At 34.6% G+C, this 25338-nt stretch overlaps 1 protein-coding gene across 1 annotated transcript in view; it reads left to right on the top strand.

The window, feature by feature from the left end:
• LOC100539909 (matrix metalloproteinase-16) overlaps positions 1-25338 on the top strand; it is a 37668-nt gene that overhangs the window by 6860 nt on the left and 5470 nt on the right. Inside the window, exons 2-4 of the mRNA XM_031552964.1 lie at positions 1798-2139; positions 22097-22258; positions 25070-25321. Coding sequence (XP_031408824.1) covers positions 1798-2139; positions 22097-22258; positions 25070-25321 — 756 coding nt within the window. The remainder of the gene's footprint in view (positions 1-1797; positions 2140-22096; positions 22259-25069; positions 25322-25338) is intronic.

The following is a 25338-nucleotide window of genomic DNA, read 5'->3' as shown; positions in this document are numbered from 1 at the left end:
AAAAAAAAAAGTTAAAAAGGTAAAGGAAAAGCTACACGTGCAAGCAAAAGCAAAGTCATAAACTATATTTGGAGAAAAAAACACACCTATATTACATCCTTTGGAGAAGCACTATGTTCCTGTGCCTTTCTTACCTCTCCTAGGATAATTCCCAACTGCTTAACTTTTGCCTTTTTGGAGAAGTTGGTATTGATTCATGAGTTAGAATAATTTGTGAAATTTTTTATCTCTTGTGATTGAGATTGTAATAAACAAAGAGGAATGATCCTTAAGTCCATGCTCTTTTAGAAAGAAAGTTAGGAATTTCTGAGGTACTTAACTACACGTTTCAAGCTATTTACTAGATAGTTGCAGAATGCACATTATGTATGGGGCTTCTTTGAATGTGATGTCTCCTATTTTATTATGCTGGCCTACAGCATCAGAGGGGGATGGTGGTGGTATGACAGTAGAGGTTGAACTTTCCTACTAATATTCCGTTACATCCAATTTTGCTGTGTAACAGATGGCAGAAGAGAGGCAGTCTGACCAAATGGTATCTGATGTGGAAGTGCGTATGAAACAAAGAAGTGTCATTAAATTCCTCCATGGGGAAAAAAATGGCACCTGCTAACATCTGTTACCTTCCTGCTTCCTGAATGTTTATGGAAACCAAACAGTGAATGTGAGCACTGTGAGACAGTGGGTGGTATGTTTCAACAGTGGGTCACCTCCGCTGGTGTAGATTTTTACAAGTACAGCCTCCAGGCTATTTTTCAGGGTGGGCAAAAATACAAAGTTAATGGTGGTGACTATGTTGAAAAATAGTCTCTTCTTAGGTCTATTCTCTTCGTGACATTCTTCTTGTTCTCCATTAACACATTTTGCTGCGCAGATGCATAGAAATTTACATACACTTTAGAATGTTACTTATGAAACTTGTGCTATCCAGTTAGTCAAGCACATGTCAAATGAACAAGGTGCATCAAATTGCAGCAGTTTCAGTACAAACGCATAAGCCTAAAACTGATTGTTGGCATTCTTTTCTTGAATTCTGAAATAAAAGCAAATAAAGGAGTTTTTAAAGATATTTCTACTGTAAATTTAGTTCCTCAACTGTAATTCTGACATTATTTTCTTTGCCTTTCACTTATGTGTAATTTAAGAAGTGGTGGAGACTGTAATTTGTACTTAGCAATAATATTTTCAGAATTAACACAAAATTATGTTCTGTAAAATGATTTTTCTGATGAACTCTACAGTCTTCTGCATGATTAATAAAGGCAATCAGATTATAAAAGGCATATTAGGATCAAGCTCCTTATTTGTGATAAGGAATTATCCATCCAGTTAAAAATGCATCAAGAACCATTTTCAAGGCTCTGCAAACACTGGCTGGTGATCACAGTATGAAGCTCTGCAATTGTTAACGGACTTGCAAAGAAGTTAAAAATTTCATTTAACTGGAAACATTTTAAGCTTCTGATCAGAATTGACATGCCATTCTTTAGATGTGATGTATTTGAATTGTGATCCAGGAGGTAAACTGTCAGTGGTTGATTAATCTGGTTATCCCACTGCTAGGAATTTTTTTCATTTAGAAATATTCTTCATGCTCTAAAAATAAAATTTTTGTGCTGCTGATAATAACCCAGCTAACGTAATAATTTTTAGCAAAAAGGACTACATAGATTAATACAATTTCTCACCTGCTTGATTAAAAATAATTTCCTTAAGGGAAATAATGCCACACTGGCCTGTTTTAGTAAAAGCACTTTTTTTTTTTTTTAATAATTAAGGAAAAATGGATGTAAGCAGTGAAATTTAATCTGTTCAATCTTTCTGTTTCTTTCAGCATTAAGAACGTCACTCCAAAAGTAGGTGATGCTGAAACCCGTAAAGCCATTCGCCGTGCCTTTGATGTGTGGCAGAATGTAACTCCTCTAACATTTGAAGAAGTTCCGTATATTGAATTAGAAAATGGCAAGAGAGACGTGGATATTACAATCATTTTTGCATCAGGTTTTCACGGAGACAGTTCTCCCTTTGATGGGGAGGGAGGATTTTTGGCCCATGCATATTTCCCTGGGCCAGGAATTGGGGGAGACACTCATTTTGACTCAGATGAGCCATGGACTTTGGGAAATCCTAATCATGATGGTAAGAGAAGATTTCAGTTTAAACAAAATAAATAAAATTAATTAAAATGTGTCATGAATTTACAGCTATTTCCCACTTCCCTATTCTTAAAGTCACTTAGTTTCCTAAGTTCACAGTTCTTTTGTAATCTCTTCAGTTAATTGGTCTGTTAGGAATCTTCAACAAAAAGTTTCTGTCTAAAAGTAACTTAGAGCGTGAAAAAGTGTTTCTCTTGAAGCACATTAAACTCTCATTAGGAACATTTATGTTCATTCAACCATTGTACTGTTGAATGTTTACATTACTCCTTTCATTTCCAACTTTGCCATAAGTGTTTTATTTAGGTTTAGGGAAAATTGAATGTTCATTAGAAGTAATATAAGAGTGGTTAAAACAGCTGAGACTACTCACCAATACAGTGGATACCTGTGTGTAAGAAACTCAATCTGCTTTTCTTAATGGTGATGAAATGGCAGCATTTTAAGTTATCTCTTAAGAGTTCTATTCCAAGAAGAGAACTAACGTTTCCCAGTTTTGAATCTTATTTGGAACTCATGATTCCTTATTTAAGTTGTACGTTCCTTATAGTCATATAAGTGACTACACAATGCAGTAGTCAAACAATCTGGCTTTTGCTGAGCTCCAAGTTCATGTGACTAAATTACTTCTATTATCTAAGAAACCTAATTTAAAATTGACTTTTGCATATCTGCAGAAGAGTACCAAGGAACATTTTCGTGTGGACATTCTGTATTCACTGTTTTGGCTCCAGGTGTACTAGTATTTCTCTCCATCTCAGTTACACAGCTGTAGAGTCTTTTTAGCAAACAATGTTGCACAGAAGATGCACTCATACATAAACAGGATGTTACTGATGCACAAAAGATTATAAAGATAACAATGAAATGCAAAAATGTTGTATTTGAATGTTAAACCTGTCCTGTGAACAGTCAGAGGTTTTATCTAACAAGTTTGTCACCTAAGATCTTCCAAGTCAAATTCAGAGTTTTCTGTGTACTAGCTTTTGTAGCCTGGTGTTTGCAGCAAAGCGTTAAATGAGTATTTCAGAGATATTTTGTTCTGATGGTGCAATACTTCTACTGCACAAGGGACAGTGAGGAAAGAGCAGCTTACTGTACTGTGAAGGTCTTTGGTAGGAGAATGGGTTCAATAAGCTTATCTCCTGTGGACTGAACCCTAGATTCTTTTGGAGCAAAATGTAGTGCACTGCTTATATTTGCCCTCCACACGTTCAGCTCAGAGAAACAACAGTGAGAGTCTGCTGTTTGTGCAGTTCAATTACCACAATGCGTCAGTCTCTGCATTGTGAGGTTAAATCAAGGTGTTTTTATGGGCTAAATGGGAAACAAATGCTGCAGATAATGTTCTTTGTTTCTGGAACTATTTCTTAAAGCACTTAGGAAAATCTACAGGCATTTGTATTTTGAAGACAAGTTGTCAGAGTAAAATGTGATAACACTTCTGGAGCATTTCCGCATATGGATAATTTTACAGTGTATTAAAATGTGCGATCTTCTAGCTATCTTCTTCTGCTTCTTAAAGAATCTTCAGAGTGCAAAAGGACACATTTTTTATTGTATCTTATTGTGGTTGTCTTTTGTACAAAAGCTATTTCTTTTATTTATTGTAAGACATCTAGAATGAAAACTTTAAGTGACAACAAAATGGTGCTATTACTAAAAATGTTTTTTTAGATATCTTACGATGTTGGCCTTTTATAAGGAAAAAGTTTTCTTGTCTGTGTCATGAAGAGTTATCAGAAAAAAAATTATTTTTCAGTTTCAATAACTTCTACCTTGATGTGTTCTTATGTACTTTTATGAGGCAGAGCTATTCCTACTGGAATCCAGTAGTCAAGATAGAGAACCCAAGATAGTTTATGACTGCAGAATTTCTGCAAAATAAATGAAAATTAAATATCTTACCAATGTGAGTTTTCCAAAGAATTTTGGCAAATCCTCATTTCATTGTTGATAACGTATGTATTACAAATCTTTGGTCACAGCTATTGTCAAAACAAAAGCACTGTGTGATTGACACCCTGGAAATAACAACATATGTATAGTTGATTAGTACATTCAGAGTTCCTGTTTCTCTATGACTTCCAGTTATCAGGTAGGCCAATGACAATTTTAATGCATTAGCTTAGGTCTAGGAATCATGAAGGAATGTCCACTTTTTTATTTTTTTGGTGACTGGAAACAATTTCCAAGTGGAAAAAGAAGACAAGCATTCCATTGGGGATTGACAGGAAGAAAAGACTTACAGCTCTCTTAGGCTCTCTACCATCTTGAGCTCAATCTAAGAGCACTGAAAAGCAGAAGGTTGAAAAATCTATTTCTGATCTTAGCCATGAGTCATTTTTCCCAGGTGAGTGTCTCTTTTTTTAAGATTCATTGCTGCAGTACTCCACCAATAATCATCTTCATGTGGTGTTATTGAATATTGAACAGAAGAGTAAAAAGTTTTAGCAATAAATTTTCGTTTTTATTTTTCAAAGTAAATATCACCCGAAAGCAATGATTTTCTCAGATTTCTATTTAATTAGATTATCTATTTAATTTATATTCTAATTAAACTGGAGTGATTTGAAAACTCAAATGAGCCCAGTTATTTAGAAGCAAAATGCAAATCGTAGATCCTATTGAAAAGTACTTTCCTGACTTTTCACCTTTTACTGTTCTGCTAATGAGAATACCTCTTGTCTACTCCTTGAAATGCTTCCATAACCTGTTTTAACTTTTATAAAAGTTTTCATAACATTTTTTTTCTATTGAATGAGCACTAAACCAAGAAGAAAATAAGGAATGATATACAAATTCAGTATTCTGAGTTATTATTCAGAAATTCAGTATTCCTAAGTTACTTTACATTGACTAGATAATTACAGTGACCTCATGCTCTAGGTATTTTGTTGTTGTTTCTGTTATCTTTGTTGTTATTGTTTGTTTTTCTCATCATGCTTTCTTGATTTTATTGGTTTTTACTTGGCTTAAATAATTTTCCAGACTGAGAGATCATTTTCAAATGTTACACTTCATCTCTGCAGCTCAGTGCTACTTTCCTTTGCTTCTTTAGGGCTATGTTTTTCTTTACGGTTTGCAGATTTCTAATCAGAAGTTCTAAGGAAGTGGGAAAGGAGTCCGTACTTTGACTTCTCCCTCATTCTGAAAAGTGTAGAAATGTAGACTTCTAGGAGTAATCTAACAGGCCTACTGGTCAGAAAAAGCACTCCTATTACAGAAATTAATGCTTTTCTTTCAGGATAAGTTGAATACAGTAGTATCTTAATTCCAACTGAGCTGCAGTAACTCTTCCCTGAACTTCCTTCCATAGCACTTCTGGTGATGGCACAAATACTGGTCAGAAAGGAGGATGAGAAATTTGCAACCACAGGAAAGCAGTGTAAACAAGGACAGAATCTCTTTTGATAGGAAAGAAGTATTTGTTAAGAAAAAAATTAAACTTTCTTTTATTTTGAATATAAGCACTGGAAAGAAAAAGAAAGTGAACAAAAGGAAAAGGAAGACATCTTAATATATTAATTTAAAGGCAAGAGAGACATTACATTGCCCTCATGACTTCAGTCTATTTAGGTGCTATACATACATCACCTTATTTCTGAAACAAAAAAAATTTATTTGCAATGAATGATGTATCCAAATGTAGAAAAGGACAATGACCTCTCGCTGCAATAAGGTATATTCAAAATCATTAACAGCAGTCTTTTTCTAAGTATAATTTTAATTGCAAAAGTTTGAAATCACTGTATTTAAATTGAAAGTCACAACTAGCAACAGGAAGAGGAGGGGGCTGCCTCTACTGCTAGTGAAAAGTTCCTCTACTATGCTCTGTTTCCCCGAAGCTGATGGTAGATCCTGTTGGCTTTAACAGGGCTGTCCTCCAAGTTATCTTCATCTTGCCAATATTAAATATTGAGAATGTAAATTTTTTTATTCATTGCAATATAATTAGAAGTTGAAGTGTTGGATTCTAGTTAGATTTCTGGACAATCACTGTGTAGTTGTGAAGCCTCAGAACCAGTAACATCTTCCGCTCCTACTCTCCAAAGTACAGCAGCATGATAGACCATATACATTTTCAAGGTCTTATAAATAAGATGCTTTCTGCCTATCCTAAGAAAAGTAATTATATTTTTCTACATATATTCTTCGTATTTTGCTTTATTTTAAGCAGCATTCTTTATAAATCTGAGCAAAGTTTAAATAATGTCTGAGGAGCTTAGCTGTTTGCTACTGGGGAAAAAAAGGACAACATATTTCAACAATACATTATGAATAGGACTTATCTTGCCACTCTGCCTTGCTAGTAATACATAGTAATAGAATAAAAATTTTGTAGGTGAGTTTTCCTGTGTTTATTTCAAAAATGCAAATTAAATAGAAAACAAATATACACATTTTATAGTACTCACTAGATTTGATTGGATTGCCTCATTCCAATGAGTGAAGGTTGCTTATGATCCCACGATAAAACTGTTGAGAAAGAGATGAGTCAACATCTGATCTAAGAGTTCCTCATAATCCTTGACAGCCCCAAACCATCAAAGTGAGGTTTATAATTAAAAACTGTGCTCAGAATCTTCATTTGGCTGGTAGTGACAGGAAATTTCATTTCTTCATTTGAGAGTATTTGAAAACATTTTTGCTATCTGTCAGAAGGCAAAAGGCTCTAACTTAAGGCATACGCTTCTGCTTCTTCTTCAAAAATTGCATTGGTGTATGAAAATTGATTTTAGATTTGTCTTGCTAAATGCACTTAAGCTCTTTTTTAAAGCAGTTATATTTTTTTCTGGGAAGTACTGAATGAATCTAAACCTATTTAAAGGGAGTGTTAAACCAGTTTGAATAGAGAACACAGTACTTCTAACTAGATTAATTTAAGATTGACCTACTTACACATGTGTAGCTTTTTAAAACAGAGTGAGACTTAGAAGTAGCTCTTGGGGAAAACAAGGATGTCTTGAGAGCTTAAGCTTCAAGCAGATTAGACATGATGCTTAATGTACCATTTGCTGACTAAAATCTGACTGTGGAAGTGTGGCTTTCAGAGGCAGAAAATGCTTGGCAAAATCTAGGCATAAGCTCTCAGTATATCAGTAGAGTTAGTTTGATATTCTTATCCTCACATTAATGAGGATATTTCCCTGCTGAAAAAGACCTGGAGTTACTGGTGGAAGGGAAGCTGGACATGAGCCAGCAATGTGCCCTTGCAGCCCAGAAAGCCAACCATATCCTGAACTGCATCAAAAAAAGTGTGGCCAGCAGAGTGAGGGAGGTGATCCTGGTCCTCTGTTTTGTGCTGGTGAGGCCTCACCTGGAGTACTGCATCCAAATGTGGAGTCCTCAATACAGGAGAGATGTGGACCTGTTGGAGCATGTCCAGAGGAGGGCCACAATAATGGTCCAAGAGATGGAGTACCTCTTCTATGAGGACAGGCTGAGAGAACTGGGGCTGTAAGCCTGGAGAAGAGAAGGCTCTGACTTGACCTGATAGAAGCATTTTGATATCAATGTGAGCTACAGGAAAGAAGGAGACAGATTCTTCAGCAGGGTCTGTGGTGATAGAACCATGGAAATGGTTTAAAGCTTAGAGAGTAGATTTATGCTAGATATAAGGAAAAAGTCTTTTACAGTGAGAGTGATGAGGCACTGGAACAGGTTGCCCAGAGATATGGTGGATGCTTTGTCACTGGAGTCTTGCAAGGTGAGACGAGATCAGGCCTTGGGCAACCTGATTTAGCTGTGCATCTCCCTGTCCATTGCAGGGGAGTTGGACTAAATGACCTTTAAGGTCTCTTCCAACTCTAAGGATTCTATGATTCTATAACTGCAAGAGAAATAGAAATGGTTACGTGCATGCTTTTTTATGTCTGTAATAAATTTACTATGGCAACTACTACACAATCTTGCAGTTCTGAAGAAATCAGTCTTCTATTGAAACAAAAGAAAACAAAGCAAAACAAGGAAATAATAACAAGAAAAAAAGAATAGACGAAGTTCCATTACAGTAAGTCAAATACTTTTACAGAAGTAATAGATGATATTGGTGTGCATTTTCTTTTAAATTTTGAGGATAATATGTTCGCTGAGTGCTAACACTCATGTGAGATACTGGGAACTTTTTATACATTAATCTGTTTTAGAAGAAGTAAAAATAAAGCACTTTTCAAGGATCTTGTACTTTTTTGCTAACTCTTTAGTACTCCAAATGTAGCGAGTTTTGCAGACTTGAAAATAAACAAACAAAAAAGCCTGCCTATGTGTACCATGCAATTGATAGTTCTTTCATTTTTGCCAGAAAAAAACTTCTTGGGACGTCATGGAAATACACTATCTTGTGTAAGATACTTGGTCTCTAGTTAGTGTGTAGGTTCTGCTGTATTCTGCTGTAAGTTTTGTGTTCAAAGCCAAGAAAAATTTATGAAAATCCTGATCTCTGAACTGCATAGATCAACTTGTAGTAAATTTTTTTGGCTGCCAGTGTGGTTGTCACAGTGCAGCAGATATATGCTGCTGGAAATATGAACCAGTGGAGCTGTGAAAACTACATCTCCTTAGGGAGCTCTGTGTCTCAAACAATGCATGTTATATGCGATGGTTAGATATGAAGCAAGCTGAGTATTTCAGACTAAAGGAAACTCTATTAAAATCTTAGTACTGTTTTCATAACTCACTTGCTTAATTGATCATATATGTTTTAATAAGCTTTTATTGATACTGGATTTGATCTGCAGTCAGACAGTGTGACCCAGCAGTCATTGCATGCTTATTTTTCATTTCTATACTAGGTTTAGTATGTAAAAGCTGCTTGTTGTCTTAGATTTTTTTGTGTCATACTTGTGTATATATTTTTAAACACAGAATTAACAACACAGATTCCCAGAAAATATCCTACTTGTTAATGTAGCTATTAGCTGATACCTAGGGAAGTGGATAAGAGCAGAGCAAGCATATGGCAGCAAAACACTAGCATATTCACACTTAGCTTCCAGCAATCTGTGGCTCATTGAATTTCTGAGCCAGAGGCCGTATTTTTGTGTTTAACAGCTTTGAGGGATTTCCTTTCATGAACTGGTGTAATCTGTTTTTGAACCTGTGTAAGCATTTAGTATCCACAACATCCTGTGGCAATGTGTTCTGTAGCTTAAGCAGATATGGAAAACTATCTTTTCCTGAATTTTGAACCCACCATTAACAAATTCAGTTTAGGTACACTGATACTTATATTGTGGAGAAGTAGTTTCCTAGTCGTTTTATCTATGTCATTAATATTTTTTTGGTCCGCTGTCATATCTTGTTTTCAAGATAAAGAGTACTCGATTTATTTGTTTATATGTTTTTGTAAGGTTAAAGCAGCCCAATTGTGTGCAAAATGAGAGAATTAGCAGTATTATAAATTAGTAGGTGAAAAAGCAACTATTACATTCACAGTGTTTCACAATGATGAAAGTACCAAGATAATATTTAAAAATTGCAAGCTGCAGATGGGTGGAGTAACTTCTGGTTCTTTTCATTTCAACCATTCCCCTTGATATCCAGGAGTCAACTCATATGCAGGTAATGCTTTCTATTGCTAACCCTCAAGGCTTCCGTTATTCAGATAGCAAACCAGTTGTTCCCCAGTTGTAAGTGCATATTGTACTGTTAGGACTTAAGAGGGTGATCTGTCCTGAAGCTTCCCATACTTTACCTGGGTGTGCTTGGTGTGCATACACTCACCTGTTATTCCATGTCACTCCAAGATCTTACATTAAATGGTATCTTTGAAACATTCTGTGTGTATTGAAAAGCATCACTGTGGTATGCAGAGCTGTGAATGTAGAGCTGGACTTGGGAACAGAAAGACCCCTTCTGTTCTTGAAGAGGTGAAGAATGTTTTTAAAAACAACTGTAAGTGGCCATGGGTAGCATGTAAGGACTCAGTCATTGGATGTAGGATTGTACAGACAAGTTAAGCAGGTCTGTCTGGTAGATCCCCTGTACCTTGTGGAAGCCAGATGTTTGAGAATACTAATCACTGCAAAGGTAATGAGCACTTTTTTAAAAAAATTGTTATTAACTTATGCACTTAATGTTGTTGATAGTTTTTTTGTTTGTTTGTTTTTATTTTCATAGAACACCCATCTTTGAAAAAAGAGCTTCCTGGGATGTTGTGGATGCCCCATCCCTGGAGGCATTCAAGGCCAGGCTGGATGTGGCTCTGGGCAGCCTGGTCTGGTGTTTTGTGACCCTGCACATAGCAGGAGAGTTGAAACTAGATGATCATTGTGGTCCTTTTTAACCCAGGCCTTTCTATGATTCTATGATTTATACATAATTAAAAGGTAAACTTGGTCGGTGAATGGCATCTTGTGTACAAATCCAGCCCAGTGTTCTAGTTGTGTTTAGTTGGGCTACTTGTAATATAGCCCGGGGGCTGTGAGAGTGTAATATTATGCTCTCAGCTTTCTTCTCGGCCTAAAATTGTCAAGTGCACCATTATGTCAAATAAAAGAGAGGGTGAGGAGTATGTCAAGGAGATGATCTTTGCAATATTCTTAGTTAAAGCAATGGAAATGTAAACTTGTTAAGCATATCTTACATTATGCTTTGATTATCTACAGATGCAAGGTCATCCTTTCACTGTGGCCAGACAAAAAGAGTTATGATGCAGACAGTAAGCCAAAATGGCAGTGTAACCAAATCCACTAAGTTGCATATTGCTCCCATCACGCTGTAGGCAAAAAGAAACCATTGCAAGCCTATGTGGAGTAGGTAGGGAAACTTCAAACTCAGTTATCCATCTAAACTTCAACTGGAGGTAGTTTCCCTCATACCAGGGCCAGTAGAACAAACTGCTTGGATTTGTCATCTGCCTTGTTTGCTATCAGCCAGCCTGAAACCGCTAATGAAAAGTGTTAAAATTAAACTGGCAGACTTTGCATAGAAATAAATGATGAAAGTTCACATTGTCTGTTATGTCAAATTCATTGCCAAGGAAATGTTTAGCTGACAGGAAGAACGAACTCTAGCAGCCAATTCTGTAACTATTGCAGCTACATTCAAAGAAAGGAGACTGAGCATGTCATTATTATTATGAGTTGTTGTTTTATTTTTATTTTTTTCAAAGAGGTCTTTGTCTCTAATATATGACCACATAATAATGAAAATTAGACATTACTAATGTCTTCCCAATCTGGATTCACTGGACCAGACAGCAGTATTATTATGTTAAGAATAATGAGCTATTGTGGGGAAACTTAGTTGAAAAAATTTTTGAAATTAAAAATACATTGAAGCTACTGATAGTTCCAAAATGATGATCATGATTTTCTTCTTCAGTATGCCACAAAAGGTCATTGTCAAGGATGTTTTTTTTCAGGCAGATGAATGTATTTTGAATGACTGCATATATAAAATATGGGTCAGCCTCTTCATGATTGTTTTCACAGCCACGTAACTCCTCAAATATGGTTTTTGAGTGGGAACTACTTTGGGAAAAAAAAAAAAAAGGAAAGCTTTCTTGCTAAGTGAAGCATGTGAAAATCTATACTCTTAAATGTGCTAGATCACCTTTATTATCACGAATATATTGCCATACATAGAAAATAAATTTTAAAAAAAAGTTTTAAATCATATTTTTATCACTCTGAGATAGTAGTAGAAATAATTTAGGAAGGAGAATTATCTGTGATCCTCAAACTGCCTGACCAAACAGAAAGTTCTGTTATTCGAGGTAGGCATTGGTCTTGGCCCCCAATTCTCATGTGATCTAAAGAAACCTTTTCTCCAAGACAGCAGCTTTAGAAAATTTGATTTTTTTTCCCTATAAGCATGCTATAGGATATCATTACTGTGCTGACTCCTCCTCTTCTCTATGTTTTCAGGGATTAAATGGAATTTGAAAAATCACATTCCTAATTACCCTGGAAAATATCATATTTTCCTGAGAGAATAAGACAAGAACTTTATAATAAAGATATATTTCTTTACCTACTAGGCAAAATATTATCAGGTTGCTGTTGCAAAAGTAGGATGTAAGCTAATCCTAAAATATAAGGAAATATTACAAATTGATAAAAATTAGTATGATATTCTAATGAAAGACTTTCATATGTCTGTGTTCTCCAATCCAGAGATTAATTTGTGCTTTACTTTGACAATTCTTCATGTCAAAATACTCAAATCATATGTTCTTGAGGCATTTTATTTTTCTTTTTTAATCTATATTTAGACTTCATGAGAGGCTTGGGTTTCAAAAAAAATGCTGAGCAGCTAACACTGGTACCTGGCAACATCTACAGCTAAAATATCTGGTTGGGAAAAAGATGAAAACAGGAAGATCAAAAAGAATGAGTTAAATTAAAAGAACAAGATTGATTTGTGCAAAATGTTTTATTATAGCAGACAAATTTAAGTCTCTAGCTCAAGTAAATGATGAATGTTTCCTGATTTTGTTCACAGAATAATTAAATCTGTAACTTGTACTTTTATAATTAATGTTTTGCCATGGGCTTAAAAACTTAAAAAACCTAAGTCAGAAGCCAGCAGACTTCAGTTGAGAGGAATCAATCTGACCTGAAGTTGATGTTTATGTCTGAGTTAATCTCATGGAATCTCTTTGTAGTGAGAGTAGAGATATATTGCCTGCAGTGTTGAAACCATGCAATTTCAGATGAGAAGAATTGAAGTGATAACTAATTTCAAATAATAGCACTTGTTGGGGTACAAATAAATCTTTCTCCTCAGGAGAGATGTCTGATTTGGGAATGGTCCAGTATTACACTCAGAAAAGGTGGTTACCAGTACACTTTTTCCTGTGGTGGGACAGCAAACAGTTCCCTGTTAGTCTAAATTTGGTAACACACAAAAGAATTGCCATGCTTACATTTTGAATGTGTTGCTGGTAATGTTTTAATATGTAAATGCATATATATATTTACTTTCCCTTACTGTAAGAATAATACATAGCTCCTTTCTACTGATACAATTTGTGAACTGATGCAAAGTAGGAGAATTGAGTCAATCACTGTGTACTCAAAAAACTGAAGTTATGAAAGTAATGTTGCATAGGATTAATGTTGCTGGTTTCACTTCAGCTAGCAATTCTAGAAGAAGAAATAAAAATATTAGGGCCTAAGCTTCAGAAGGATCTAACAGCTGCAACATATACCAACAGCTGTGATATATACTAACAGACAGTCCTTAGCTGGTTTGTGTTCTTAATGACTACTTGTGTTACTAACAGGGCTGGCCATGGTGGCTGCACAGGGGGAAAGTAGTAGTTCCAGGCTTGCTTGAGCACAGAATGTGGTAGACCAGCTGTGGGACCGGTGTCTTGAGTCTAGTAGGGCTCCTTACAAACAGAAGGGAAAGTGAGCTGGGACGGATGGCCATGGTCAGGCTCTGGCCCATCTATCATGCCTGTGTTCAAGTCTCCTTAGCATATCTATGGGCTTTAATCCTGGAGAATGCCCTGCACAGCTGGTTCTCAGGCATCTCCATGCTGATGGCAATACTCCCTGGTGCCAAAGTGTCATCATTCTCCAAGTGCCTCATTTACTCCTCTATCTAAAGTAAACCAAAGAAATATATAGATATATTCATGGATAACAGCAGATTTATCCAGTAGATCATAGCATTTCATATAAGTAAATTTTAACAAAGTAGAAGATTGGTCTTTCTGTCACTTTTCCTATTTTTATGATCTCCAGGTTAGCATTGTCTCAATTTAAAATATAATATATATGCTTGGATCAAGTTTCCCTTTGAAGTCTGCAGGTTTCTCAGAAAACATATCTGCTTCTCAGATCAGAGAAATTTTAATGATTTTTTCCTTCTGTTAATCACTTTGCCAATTAAGATTCAAAAATCCCAGTTCTGTCATCATCTGACCAAGAAAAAAAAAAAATAGACAATCCTATCATGATTTTTTTTTAATGCATATGCGTAAACAATAAAATAACAATGAACTATTCACATAAAATTCCAAAATAAATATGCAATGCTATGTAACTTCATCTTTAAAGAAGTCTAAAGGTCATATAGATGTGTTAGGCTGGGTAGGATAATAACCTGTTTTTGATTGCTTTAGTGTGAATTAAATTAGAGAATAATATAATTGCTCTCAGTAGCTTAACTGAAACTGGGTAAAAAATTATCTCTGCAGAGAGCCAACACAACCTTTATATATAAATTAAATTCTACATCCTCCTATTCTGCTGATTTCAATGATCTGTAGGATCCTTGCAGATTTCTGCCCCATGGCAAGTTACATCTATTGTGAATATTGACAGCATGACTTTGACCTTCCTCCTAGTAATTACATGTATTTTTCTTTTTAGTAGGATACACAGGACATTAGGGGAAATGGAGAAAAAAAGAGTATCTCTTCAATACAAAAGCAGACACTGTGTTAACATGGCATCATTTTAGCTGGGAGGCTTAAAGTCAAAATCTACATTTGTTGTTGTTAAAGGCAAGGATTTCATTTTAACAGGGACTCAATCACAATTAAATCCCTTTTATTTTATCATCAGTGGGTGGATTTTATCCTGTACTAACCAGCTATAGAAAGTTGTTCATTTCCTTCACGTGAATGACCCTCAAGGACAGGACAATGGAAGAAGTTGAAAAATGTGATACATGCTCTTGTACATATCTTGCCTACCCAAATCTTTGGTCCTAGCATAAGTTCTCATAGCCTTCAGAAAGGAGTTAGTTTTCTGTTCCCACAGCAACAACAACAACAACAACAACAACAACAAAAACAGAAAAAGAGAAGACAGGAAAGATCATTAATAAATAAGATTGCTACAGTATTAGCAGCATTGATACAACTGGGAAAATAGAGTAAAAGTTGTTTAGCAACCTCATCATTTTTGTACTCTTACAAAAATAACCATTGTCGTTTAAAACACTTTCACTGGTGTGACCTTGATGAATGAAATTGGTTTATAAATATTTTTAACTTGCAAAATTCCAATATAATTAAAATGTGGTTATTTTAAAAAATTAGTATCTAAAGGTACTAATGAGCACAGGCAAAATAGAACTTCAGTCTGGTAACTGGTATTGCTTCATTACTGTCTGAATGCAAATGTCATCTGACAAAAGTATAAAAATGCAGTAGTGTACCTGCATGCTGAAGAAACTAGCTGCAGGAGACAGATGGAAATTAATCCCAGGAGATACAGATTCAGCATAAGTGTAGATGTTATTAGTATTTTAGGCTCGCTGTCACAGCAGAGTTTCCTCAAAGTGTGAAATAAAGCCCTAAATTTCATATTTGCAGAAAAAGCACACATATATGACACTTTTCTGGGGAACACTATACTCTTGTGCCTTTCTTACCTCCCCAAGGATAATTCCCAGCTGCTTGATTTTTCCATTTTTGGAGAAATTGGTATTGATTCATGATTCAAAATGTTTTGTGAAGTTGTGAAGTAATTCTACCCATTTCAAGCTATTTACTAGACAATTGCAAAATGTAAATATGTATGGGGGATGCTCTGAAAGTAGTGCTTCCTATTTTATGTTGGCCCATGATGTCAGAAGTGGATGTTGGTAGTTTGGCAGTAGAGGTTGAACCATATTCCATGATATTTTATTGCCATATGACCGATGACAGCAGAGGGGCAGTCTGACCAAATGGCATCTGACATGAAAGTGCATATAAAACAAAGGTGTGTCACTGAATTCCTCCATGTGGAAAAAATGACATCCATTGATTTTATCAATGCTTTCTGAAGATTTATGAAAAACAAACAGTGGTTGTTAACACAGTGAGGTGGTGGGTGCTGTGTTTCAGCAGTGGCAACAGCAACAGTGAGTCACCTGTGCTGGTATAGTTTTTTACAAGCACAGTTTGCAGCCTCTTGTTCGTGGATGGTGAAAATACGTAGTTAATGGTGGTGACTGTTGAAAAACTGTTTTGCAGCTGAGAATTTGCTCTATCAAGTAGTATATTTTTGTTTTTTGTATCTGTCAGAATTTCCATGAAAATAAATAGAGGACATTACTTTCAGAGCAACCGAGAGAGTATAAGTAATAAAGCAGAAATTCTGACCTCCTGCATGTCCTGCCTTCTAAAGCAGAGGCTGACCTATATGTGGGTTCCATTCAGAGATGTTATTGATCAGAGTCCTGACTATATTATACCCACAATATGCAGAACCAGTACAGTACTGGCTGAAAGGGCATACACAACTCACATGTCCTTAGCAAATCTCAGCAATGATCATTGACTGAGTCACTAAGACAGTCCTGCCTATAGAGATATTCCCTTACCAAACTACAAACAAACATTTAAATTTCACAATAATGTATTGGTCTGTTTAAAATAGAATATTTTTAAAAGAAATATACACATGGGTGTAAGTATACTAAATTATACCCTAAGAATTCTTTGTGTATAATGAACTGCTTGTTTCTAAATTACTTGCATCAGTAAATCAATTTTCAAATACTTTGTGATATATATTATATAAAATAATAACAAAGTAAAAGTAATGCGTTTGTATATCACTCATTTTTATCACAGTGGAAAAATGACTAAAAACAGTTGTTGAAAATACATTGTGTGCACAAAATAAGTACATTAAATCCATATAGAAGTTGAATACACTATATAATATGTATTTAAAAAAAAAAAACTTTTATTTTCTCAAAGACACTACATCATCTCAGCTCTTCCATTTCAGAAAAAAATTCTTCCCCATACAACCATAAAACTACTGAATTTCAATGTCCGACAAAAGTTTGAGATAACATCATGCAACGGCATATGATTTTTTAGGCTGGGAAACGTGGCACCTTTATTTGGGTAAGAGTATGCCTATGATTTATACTTAGGATCATGTATACTCTCTATATAGCATGCATATACTATGTTTATGTAAGTACATACATAATGTATATGCTGTATTGCATTAAGATAAATAAAAATAATCTTTTATCACTGAATGTTGAAATATCACATTCAAAATTCTGTACTGTCTGGAAATAATAACAAAGATATACAACTTCAATTTTTTTTGTATGCATAGTAAGGATCTTTTTCAAAATTTTGCAGCTTCTCAGCAAGTTTGGATTAGTAACTTTTGTTTAGTGAGACAATGGTATGAATGAAGAGATTATTGGAAATGCAAAGTGTACATATTTCAGACAAGTTCATGGGCAACACGTAATATTTTCTGATGAACTACAAAGTTGATTTTGGGGTACTGCCTTGTTCTTAATAGATTCATAACAGAAGTACAGATGAACATTTCATATTCATATGGATTTAATCTGAAATCTTCTATCTGAATCATGTGAAAAATGAAGTAGAATAATCTTTGTAAAAATAACCAAAATAGTGTATAAAATATTTCGGTAGTTTTCCAATTTGTTTTTCATTTGAAATTCAGTTTTTAGATTCTTTATGTATTTCTCTGGATATAGAAGTCTTCAGAATTTAGGTTACATGGCATTTAAGCCATGAGAGCCTTTGAGCTCGCAATATGTTGTAGCGGTTACTGTCACATGCCAAGAAGAACCAAGTGACAAACCCTAGGATGTCATTTAGTGTTACATCAAAAAAAAGGTGGCCAAGAGATGAATCTAAGGGCTGCTAAGCCATTAAGGCATTACTTTTCTAAATTAAGCTCATATACTAATTAAAATAGGAAATAATGTCTCCAGAACTTCCATTTATTTATAGCTTGCTGTGGACAAACATATTGGTTTTATTTTCTCTGTAGACATGAAAAATGGTGTATTAGCTACAGAAAAAGGTTTCTCTGTACACCATGCTCCACAGTGTTGGCTGTTGAATATTTGATATATTAATACATATTTATATTCTCGAGTTTGGGCAGTGATTGTAAAGTCAGGCAGATTTAGTGCCTAAAATAGTTTATAGCCTCAGAGAAAAGTGTCAGTATAAAAATAATCATTTTGCCTTAGTTCCTTACACACAGTATTTTTTTCTTTCTGAAATCAAATCTGAGATAGAATAAGAAAAACAATCACAATCTGTTTGAACCTATACCCTGTCTATTCTAAATCCCTATACTAATAACATAAGAACAGAGATGCAGACATTTCATACTTATGAAATATATTTTGAAATATTTTTCTTCTACCTTGTAGATAAACATAACAAGATGTAACTGAGACTATCACAATGAATATTCACCACTGTATATTCCGAAGTGGCAGTTTTTATTTAAAGCCATCATGGCTGCATGTAGTTTAACTGTTACTCATGACTTTTTTAAGTTTTTGAGACAGTGCTTCATTTTAACAAGTAGACTGGAATATATGTTTTTTACTTGGATAATGATATACAGAATCATTTGTGATTCTCTCATTCAATGGCAAAGACTGGAAATGTTTAAAAAAGGTACCCAATGCCAATATGGTAACAAAGTTAGCCAGAGTTGATATGAATATTCAGTTCATCTTTCTCTGAACACTGACCAAGGAGCTATGTATTTTATCTACCTTGAAGTCACTAGTACTCTTCTATGCAGTCTGAAGAGAAAGAAGGAGTCCTCTCAGTGGTAATAGTAACACTGTGGTGCTCAAGGCAAGTCTGCTTTCAAAATCAAAGGGGTTCTGAGTAATTATTGCTGAACTGTAGAAATCTGATTATATACAAGAGACAAAGGGTAGAAATTATGGCAGTAGTGAGTCTTACCTGCAGTGGTCTCATGCAGCACATCTTGAACTGGTTTAAACTTCAGTTTCAACTGCACTGAGTTATTTGGGTCAGTTTAAACTCAGGATGCCCTGGAGACAATCATGACTCTTGATAGAAATTATTATGAATAATGGGTCTATTTGACTATAAGTAGAAAATATGTTCCTTGTTAAATTACTCTGTCACCCCAGGCAAGAATATTGTTCTCCCAGCTTTTTCCTGTGACCTTCTTCCTTTTCTCCTTATGCGCTTCCTCCAAGGGCTGCTCTGCCTCTGGTTTACCTTGTTTTATAGCTCCCCTGATGTCTACATGTTGCATTGCAGAAGTTGGAAATTATCACAGTCCTTTTTTCCGTTTTGGATTCAGCCTATAACTAAACTGGGGAGGGGAGGAGGGCCAAGCAGATGCTGAAAATTTATTATTTTATTCTTGCTTAATCACCCCACCCAAAAGACGCAGGAAGAAAGATAAATGGCCACCCTTTGTGTAACACCTGTTTTCTGACAGTCCCATTATTATTTAGAAGTAATTTGGAGGTACAAACATTGTACAAACATTACATATCATCCTGGAAAGAATATATGCCGGTAGAATCACTGTGTGTTTTATTTATTTCCTTTTCGTTATATGATTCAAGGGACCTCAGGGTCAGCATGAAACAAGATATAGGAATTCCTGGAGGTCTCTATAAGGACACACTGTTGACTAAGAACCAAAGAATCTATTGGTTGTTCATACATTGCATAAATGGCACAATTAGAGTGAAGACGTAGATGCTTCCAAGGCTATTTTATTAAGTATGGTTTTGTGAAATTTTAGAAATTGTTACAAGTTCACCTCCCAGTCCCTCATGTTGAACAGTAGACTTGAATACTACGTGTAAAACACTCTTTAATTTATTGATATTGACCAGTGTAACCTTGTGGTAGAATCAAATATCATGAAATCATGTGATAATAGTTCAATAAGTAACGTGTGCAACTTATTAGTTTAATTATTAATACAAAGACCAGTTAATATTCTTAATTATAATGAGAGAAACCAAGGTCAAGGAGAAATTAGCTTTTCGCCACACATGATGAACAAAAGGAAGTTCAATCTTACATATACAATTTAATGCCAGACGAATTATTCATTCTAATAAACTTGTGCTGAAACTCTAACTTTCATAAAATTCAGAAAAGAATTGTGAGCCTTGTCATAATATAATGGTTATGGCACAGTAACATCTTCTTCTTTCATGTCTTTTCATAAAGTTATTGTGATTATGGAATTTTAATTATTCCATTGTGAGTAAATTAATACTTTTACAGAGTTGCTCCTGTGTGTCACTTATAATGCTGAGGTTAACTACAGAAGCTGTGGATTATTCATATGAGATGATGTCAAGATCAGTTTTGACTGGATATAGAAGGGCAAATTCAGGTATCAAAAACACTCCTGACAGGGACAGTCAAGATCCTCAAGCCTATTACAACAGTGCACTAAAAATCTTCTTTGCTATATAAAGAGCTGCATCGAATATATATAGATAGTTGAGAAAGTATTTAATCTGAAAACCACATAATTATAAATGATAGGATAAACTCTTCTCATTTCTGAATGCATATTATGTCAGATTAATTTTTGAAAGATGTGATTTTTTTCTACATAGTTATACTGATAAAAGAGCATAAGCATTTAGTTTTCATATTTCTGGATTAAGAATCAGAAAGACATGAAAAGACTGTCAACTAAGAGCAGAGTTTTAGCTATGACTATTTCCATGCTTTCAATCAAATGTGTATTTTACAAACATCAGCATGTCTCCATATATCATGAAGATATCAACTGCCAAGTGTTTCTCCGTTCGTATGTACCTGGGAGAAAGTTTATTTCTTCATGTCAGCAAGAGAAAACACTTGAAAAATTGAAATGCTGTCAACTATAACTTCAAGGTTCTATAAATTGATATATAGAGAGAGATTTCCTAAATCCAGTGTTTACCATTATTATTATATTATAATATTTCTTGTTCTTCCACTGCTAGCACTGGAATTCTTATCTACCTCCAAAGATTGTACAGCATGTAGAATAACAGTAAATGTTGAATATTTTCTCATCCTAATATACAGCTCTGTACTAGACCACAGAATAAGCTACTTCCCTATTCATTTTTCACCACATATAATGGCATTTCAACAAGAAACTACCTACTGTGGTTAGGACCCCTTTCACTTATGTCCAGCCTTCTAAAAGTTCAGCATAAGATGGTTATCTAGAAAAATTTTTACGTCAGTTGGTCAGGAACGCACTTCTGAGGAATGATTCCTCCTATTCCTAAGTGATGAAAATGAGCAATACCTTGGATGTGAACAATCTCCAAGTAAACACAGTCTTTCTCCTGATGAAAACACTTTTTTTTCCAAAGTCTGTTACAGATTGACTACAGTCAGAATCTGTACAAAAGACTCATAAAATGATATGTTGAAGATATAATGAATAAAAATGAATACCATAGAGGTCTAACTCTGAAACTTTTATAGAAACAGTTGCACTGACTTTATTTTATTTTATTTTTTTTCAGAGTTTACGGTAAATCTTCTAACATTTCTAATTTTTCCAATAGTCTGTAATAAAAATTAAATGTAAATTTTTGGAAGGGAAAAACTAAAGTGCGAGATGAGTCTATAACATGAGTCTGACATTTGATTGTTTGGATCTATATATATTCTGTTTTGAGAAGAACAGAAAGACATCCATATTTTCCACATTGGGATTTCAATTATGGTGATTCAGAAGTGGACAACATGTGCAAATAATCAGCAGGGGCCTGACTGCAAGCATTTGAATGACTAAGTTCCCTGTTGGGTTCGTCCCACATAGTTAGTTCTCAGTTTATAAAGTTAACTACACACAGCAGGGATATTTACCTTTTGGAACTGTATCTTGATGCAGACACTTTCGCTTAGGCTAATTACACCATAAACCTATGTCTAAAGTTGTACACAAGACTAGATGCCAGCTATGGCACTTGAACATTGTCCTAACTATGTGCATTAGCTAAATAAATAAGCACATTTATGATATCCATAAGCGTATTATGTATAATATGTAACAACAATAAAAATTAACAATTTTTAACAATTACCTTCATGATTTGTTAGGTATCAATGAGTAAAATCAAATTCAATGAAAATGTCTTTCAAGTGAAGAGTGCTCCACTTGTGTTGTTTCTTTTACTATACTCACAGATTCAAAGACTGTTTCCCTTTCTTCTCTCCATAGGAAATGATCTGTTTCTAGTTGCTGTGCACGAACTGGGACATGCTCTGGGCTTGGAGCACTCTAATGATCCCACAGCAATTATGGCTCCATTTTATCAGTATATGGAAACTGACAACTTCAGACTACCTAATGATGATTTACAGGGCATCCAGAAGATATATGGTATGTCTATTTTAATTAGGAAACTTGAACATTTTCACTTAAGAATGTTTGAGAATCTGCTGTTCACATCATCTCTAAAAAGAAAAATTGTTGGGGCAGCCTCTGCCAGTTGCTGTCCCAAAGTCTTCTTTCTGTGATGGTCAAAGATTATGGTGAAGCTCTTTTACTTGGTTTCTAATTGTTCACAATTTGCATTCAAATTTGCACTCAGTTGGAATAGTAATCTTAAAAGTTCTAAAAGACCATAAGGAAAATATCTGCTAAAGGATTCTGATCTTTTAAAATATTAAGGCATGCAAGTTTCTACCATAGTGAGCTTATTTCCGTAGTACTCAAAACTAATATAGTAGTATGAATTGACTAATTCTTAGTTATCAAATGATTGGGAACAATCATTAATTATAATTGATAATATAAATATAATCAATAATTAAACAGTTCCCTTAATAGATCAATTTTGAGGTCCAAAAAAACCCTTCCTTGTAATAAGTATAGAAATGAATTCTGCATGAACTTGAGAAGGCAAAGTAACTGAAAATTGTAAATGAAACCAAGCCAAAACAATACCATTATTCTGCCTATGGGCTGAATCTAAAATTAATACCTGTATTATTGTTTCTGACATTTCCAAAGCCATAACTTTTTTCCTGATTTTAAAGACTGATTCTGTAGACATTTATTAAACAGTTGGAGGTTTTTTGTTGTTGTTGTTTGATTTGTTTGTTTTAATATACGTTTTCCTACAATGAAAAAACTATTCTGTCTCTATGTATATTGAGATATCTGTATAGTCTATTTATGCCATGCATCCAGTATGTATAATTTGGACCTACCTTATTTAATATTCTCCAATTCATTTTGTATCAGATTTAGTTTTGTGCTCATGGTTATTTTCAGTTATTTTCAGAAGCGAAACTGAATATTATTAGGTCCATTCCTTGCTCATCTGTACTGCTACAAAGGACACCTATGTTGGTAGAGAATAATAGTACTGCTAATTAGAACTTTCCTACCACTATGTTATGTTTTATACTAACAAGCTTTTTAAAAAATCATATTAGCAAGCACTGATATATGTTTTCATAAAGCTTAAATAGTAGTTTCAAAATGATTGGCTTACCAAGTTTTTTGTTGTTTTTTCCCATGTGATTAGCTAAAGGGAAGGTTTTTTTCTCATGACCTCAGTTGGTGGTCTAGACTTAAAGGCTAGACAACAATACTTTGCCAAAAACTAACCACTAAGCTCTAACAGCTATGGGCTATACACTAGGAGAAGTGTGTTACCCCTAGGAAGTAATATCTGACATTGCTAGCAAATAGCATATGAAAACTTTGATTTGGGGTTACAATCTTTCCAACATTTGCTACTGCACACTGATTCCTTTGCTCCCTTTAAAATGAAAAGATTAGTGGGAATCATATGCCACAATAAAAATGTCACGCCTATTAAAATAATTACTTTGATCTGCAATTTTCCTCCAAACACCATTATTCACCGTAAATTATAAATGCTGCAAACTTTAAAACTGTGAATGAAATGAATGCTATTAAATTGGATGACAACCAGTCAGGGAGTTTACCATTTCCTTATATAGTCAATATTTTTCTCAAAAAAAACTTTGCTTATTGTGAATAAATATCAGAAATTCAAAGGACATTTATGCAGTTTTAGGGTTCTCTTATTGTTCAAATGTCTTTCTGAACATAGTCATGCAAATTATGTTTATATTTTGAAATCAAAATTGACTGTGTATTTAAATGATTTGAAGACAGAGCAAAATAGAATGAGCCAAATTAGCACATTCATCTTGTTTCCAGAAATATCACTGTTCCAATGGGAACTTCCTATCTCTTTATACATAGAAAACATGAGTAAATGTTGAAAGGGAAAGATAAACTGAAATGAAAGTAAAGCATTATGCCGTTAGAATTATAAAAAGCATCTGCCTAAGAAGGCCATTTGACTTTTGAATAGAGAAATTATGAGTGGTATAGTTATTTGCCATCAATTCCTGTATATTATGAACAAAAATGTGCGTGCTAGAAAAAGGTTTTTAAAATGTTATACAATTAGGTTTTCATTTTAGTTGTTCCTTTTCAATTTATCTTCAGAAATTCTTTTAATTACTAGGTGTCTAGCTTTGTTAAAATCACTGACAAATGGAAATTTAAAATTAGACATAATTAATTTAACTTTGAGGAAAATTTGTGAATTAGAGTCTTTGTTTATGTGGATGCCTATGATTTGAATTCCAGTTTCAAGAACATTTAGACATAGCGAGGAGTATTGTGGAAAGCTAGGAATATATCCTGAAAAAGATACTAATATGCCTACAAATTGGGTCAGCAGTAATTATACAGGCATTTACAGGAATATGTGAATTGATAGGTAGAAGAAAAAAGATGGATTGAAAACATTGGTTGACGATGTTTTGATTAGGAAAGGGTTCATTATTTTATGAAATAGTCAGTGATTTGATCTTAAAAATTCTTATTCAGTTGGTACATGCAATGAATTACTTCTCATCTGAAATGATAGTGGAATGTGCATCCTTTGCAGATTTTTGGAAGGATGATACTGAATAGTGAAAAATAATTATTTTCTTCATTATTGCCTTAGTTCTGTAGCACACCTTCATTATACCCTTCAACAGCATGGGAGTGGCAGGTCACTTTTTTTATTTCCCTTCCACTGCACTGGAGGTTTTACACTGCTTTGTTTCTTTGTTTGTTTGTTTGTTTGTTTTTTCTATTCCTTCTTGAAATGTCACTGATCGGCAAATAAATTACATCTTGCTGCCATTTTTAAAGGTCCACCTGACAGGATCCCACCACCAACAAGACCTCTGCCAACAGTGCCACCTCATCGTTCGATCCCTCCAGCAGACCCACGGAAAAATGACAGACAACCTAAGCCTCCCCGGCCACCCACTGGTGACAAACCTTCCTATCCTGGGGCCAAACCTAACATCTGTGATGGGAACTTCAACACTTTGGCTATTCTTCGCAGGGAAATGTTTGTTTTCAAGGTAGGAGGCTGTGAATTTTTCAGTGTTACTTCAAGTGTCTACATTTGTACT

This window comes from Meleagris gallopavo, chromosome 3 (assembly GCF_000146605.3).
Source record: "Meleagris gallopavo isolate NT-WF06-2002-E0010 breed Aviagen turkey brand Nicholas breeding stock chromosome 3, Turkey_5.1, whole genome shotgun sequence".
NCBI classification, from domain to species: domain Eukaryota; kingdom Metazoa; phylum Chordata; class Aves; order Galliformes; family Phasianidae; genus Meleagris; species Meleagris gallopavo.
This window is presented reverse-complemented; position numbering and strand designations above follow the sequence as displayed.